We start from the raw sequence: 4,534 nt of genomic DNA, 5'->3' as shown, positions 1-4,534 counted from the left end.
CAATCATGTGTGATTTTGTTCATGAAATAATTCTTAAACCTAGATTAGGAAACAACCAATTTACCCATGTTTGGAAATCGGCCATAAACAAATGATTTGGAAATCACACTTCACTGATGAAGAATCTGCATTAGGAAATCAACAATCTAAAAACCCAGAACACTCGATATATCACGTCTCTATGAATCTAGAATCATTAGCCACTTCATTGATTCAAAATCGGATATACATAAGGCATATTCTGACAAGCAATAAACAATGTCGGTGGTGAAGAAGCAGGTAATTTGCGCCCAAGCTTCACGAAAATCATGTGGTGACACCCATTTTGTTCATCGAGGGTGAACAGGGAGGTAGAAAAGCTTCAGGGTAAAGAAAGGAAGAAGGGGGAAAGTTCTTCAGGGGATACTAATGTCGATTTGCGTGTTTGAATCTAGCACGAGAGAAAATTATAGGAGAAACAGTGAAGATCTAGGTTTTTTTCTGTTTGATGCTTCATCCCGAGAGAGAGAGAGAGAGAGAGAGAGAGAGAGAGAGAGAGAGATTTAATTATAAAAATTATTAAATAAGTATTAAATTCTTTTTGTTAAAATGAAAGAAAATAGAAAATCAATACACAAAGGACATAACAGTCATTTCAATTTTTGAAGGGACCAAATACACAATGAAACTAACTCAAAAGGACTACAAATCCAAAAAAAAAATTGAAGTTTGGACCAAAACCACAAAAAAATACATACGACATAGACCATTGTTGCATTTTTGTCTTCAAAAAAACAAGCATCTATACATAAAACACTTATGCACCCTTCAAGCTAGTCATCCTTTACACCTTTTAGACAAGCATACATCATTGTAAAATAAATTGTGGAATCAAACATTATATATACATCTATCGAAATTGTTGATCCTAGATTATACCTTAATATTTCCGCATCATAACTCTTTAATTTTTCATATTGTGTCATCAAACCGTTTCAATCTAATTCAATCAATATTTCTTTGCATTCCCACATCGGTCAACACTAACATTGAGGTTGAATGTTTTGGCAACTTCATTTTTAACTCATTTTGGGGTTTTCTTGTTTATAAAATGTGTTTCCCATCAATGAATATTTCACTAATAACCTCCAAACTTGAAGGTTTTAGCATAATTATGTTTATCAATTAAGAACTTAATCTCGAATGATTTTTCTTACTCATCCAGATAGCCCATAATCTAAAAGGACACAACGTTTTTTTTGTCATTTTTACAACTTCTGGCTAACAACCTTGTTTTATTTTATTTTATTTTTATATCATAGTTTATTACCCATTTAAAAGTCGCTTAAGTTCTTTAAGATTACAGGACCTAATACCAAGGATGGATATTACTACCATATCTCATTTTTTTTTAATTTGGAACATGAAAAGGAAACATAGTGATATATGTATGTGGTGCGATCATCTAATTTATTATTGTCATCTTGATCATTTGTAGAAATAACATTAATGTGAATTGTCTCGCGAAATAGCAATAAAACTTTTCCAGGCATTTGTAATTCGTGACCTAATTAGAAAACATCTTGCTTCGAATAGATGTTGCTAAGAGTCAAATTCGGAAAGAAAAAAAAAATTGTATGGGAAATACTTCAGGAAATTCTGCATGATCACTCTGTATTGCCGAATAGACTTAGAAAATGATCAACAAACTTCCTTAATGGTTTTACCTTATCATACTCCTCATGATCAATAAATAAGCAAACCTTTCACTAGAAGTACCTCCATTTTCTACTTTATCTTCCTCAATTCACTCAAGTACTAATTTATTCAATCATCCCATTGCTACCAAAACATTCATCTGAAGATTTTTGCAGTGAAATATCTAAACATTCGCGAAATACTTACACAAGTAAAATAGTAGTCATTTGAACATTTTTGCAGTGTATATCATCATATTATTGACAAACATATAAAATAACATAAAGGAAAGCTTGTAAGACATGTTTCGCAAACTATCAATAAATTCTTGAGAAAATATATTCTTGTTTTGCATAAGTATATAATAATAGTAAATATAGATTGCTATAAACACTTCTTAAGTGCAAATCTATTGTTATTTCATTCACATTTAATTTTACTCATGTTGATATAACCTTACAACATAAACATATTTAATCATTGTTTCTTATCTAAATACATCACAAACCAAGCCTCTTAAACCAATAATCAAGTATGCAATACCAATCCTTAACACAAATGTTTGAAAAAAAATATACACCCGACTAAAATCGAGACCTAAAAAAAGACAAAACATGCATGCATACGCACAAAAAGACATAAATATCTTTCTCATGTTGTGTGTGTGTGTGTGTGAAGACATCCCCTCAAATTATCAATTCACACAAAAAGTTAACCAAATTACACAAAAATCACAAACCAAAACAAAATCTAGATCATCACAAATCACAATATCCCTTTGAGAAAATAAATATCTAATACAAACAAACTAAAACAAAAAAAAACTCCACCAACGGATCTGACAGCCAACATGAAATGAAACAGACATGAAATGAAACAGACAGGTGTATCTGTATCTGTATCTGAATATAGAAAGAGAAAAGCTCAAACTTCAAGAAGACGTCAACAACCTCTTGATACCCGATTTTTGATCGGATGTCAATCGAGTAGGGAACTTTATATCAAAATTGATCCTCAAATTCCCTTTTTTGGTTGGTTGTTTGGGAATAGGCATACCTTCACCTTTAACAACTTCCTCATAAGTAGGAGTAATTACAGCATTGATGGGAACCGTTAGATTTCGTCCATCAAGGGTTGAGATTTGTGCAGTGTAACCTGTTAGGGCTTCTGCTAATGATATTTTTTGGGTGCACACAAGATCATTCCCATCGCGTTTGAAAACAGGGTGTGGTTTTTCATCAATGATGAACACAAGATCTGAAGGAATTACACCTCTTTGTTCGTTTCCTTTTTCAGGGAACGTGATTTTTGTTCCCTTTTTCCAACCCGGTTTTATTTCAATTGCCAGGATTTCTTCTACTGTACTCGATCTCCTACATTCAAAGAGAATCGATTCGTATCCATAATTAAACCCTTTAATTTAGGAAGGTCGAATCAATCAGAATCATTGATTTTGTTTTTTTTAAATCAATATTTATGATTCTCGTATAAACCCTAAAGAAGTTAAGAAAATGAATTACAAATGAACATACCCGGATCCATCAGAAACATCTCTTGAAATCTTCATCTTCTTTGTAGTTCCTTTAAACAAATCCTCCAAGCTACATGGCAACACGCGTTCAATCATGGCTCCTTTCCTAGGTGGCATATTTGCTGAAGATCCTTCACCAACACCAGAAGCGCCTCTGAATTGAGAAAAAATGTCATCTCCAAACATACTTCTTTGAAACTGGCTCCCTGAATGTGAATGTGAATGTGATCCTCCAAATGGACTTGAGAACCCAAAAAACTCTGAGAAGATATCGTCTGCATTTCGGGGATTAAACCTGAATGTGGTTGAGCCACCATCATGGGGCATGCCGGAAAACCCAAAGCCACCAGCTCCGGGAGGTGGCATCTGCCCCTTCAAACCCTCTTCACCATACTGATCATAAACTGCTCTCTTTTGTGGATCACTCAAAACCTGGTATATGTGTATGGACCAAATCCCTAATTAGATCATCATCATATCAACTGTTGAATTTGCAAAATCTATGTTTGGATATATACACAATTCAAATTGAAGTAATCAAGCACAAAGATTTACATTTGGATCAAAACCCTTGTGAGAATAATAACACATACACTGATACGCAAAGGATGTGTTTCAATGGTGGTGATTATGATCCTTAATGTTCATATCGAATTGCACATCCAAACACCCACCAAATTGAAGTGTAAATTTGAAAAGAAAAAAAAGTGAACTTTGGATACGGATTTGATCAATAGGGTTTCATACAGATACAAAGTAAGATTCGGGGATAGTTTTGAATTAGACTTGGGGATCTTTTGTGTCGTTAGGGTTCTTACAATTGGGGAAACTTATGTTTAGATATATAGATATCCAATTCAATTGAACTAATCAAGTAATCAAAGCCTGTGCTAAAAAAAGATATATGCTTTAAATTTCAATGCAAAATTGGAAGAAAAATTCAGTTGCGTTTACACATACATCGTAGGCCTCGGAGATGGTTTTGAATTTGGCTTCGGCATCTTTTTTGTTATTAGGGTTCTTATCAGGGTGCCACTTCATAGCGAGTTTCCGATATGCTTTCTTCAAATCATCGTCTTTAGCGTTGCGGTCGACTTGAAGAACCTTGTAGTAATCGACGCCCATGGTAACTCAGATCTCTCCCCCTCTATCTCTCTTCCTCTATCTCTCTCTCTCTCTATCTCTAAGTAAGTATATAGTAGTCGGAGAGTTATTTATAAGTTTGATGATGTTTCTCGTGAATTCAAGAAAGAGTCTGCTCTCCGGCGATGGCAACAGACGAAGAATTGCAGGTGGGTTGCGTCTTCAGCAAAGGCAGTCTAGTCC

At 34.1% G+C, this 4,534-nt stretch overlaps 1 protein-coding gene across 1 annotated transcript; it reads right to left on the bottom strand.

Moving 5' to 3' along the window:
- Positions 1-2,408: 2,408 nt before the first annotated feature.
- On the bottom strand, positions 2,409-4,534 carry LOC145015349 (uncharacterized). Its single transcript, XM_078973812.1, has 3 exons — positions 4,169-4,534; positions 3,210-3,640; positions 2,409-3,050 (listed from the first exon to the last, which is right to left on the bottom strand). Exons 1-3 carry the CDS (start codon positions 4,331-4,333, stop codon positions 2,609-2,611), a joined length of 1,038 nt encoding a protein of 345 aa, XP_078829938.1. The 5' UTR covers positions 4,334-4,534; the 3' UTR covers positions 2,409-2,608.

Source organism: Lactuca saligna, chromosome 9 (assembly GCF_052625555.1).
Source record: "Lactuca saligna cultivar CGN05327 chromosome 9, ASM5262555v1, whole genome shotgun sequence".
Classification (NCBI taxonomy): domain Eukaryota; kingdom Viridiplantae; phylum Streptophyta; class Magnoliopsida; order Asterales; family Asteraceae; genus Lactuca; species Lactuca saligna.
Note: the sequence above shows the minus strand (reverse complement) of the source record. Positions and strands in the feature narration are given on the sequence as shown.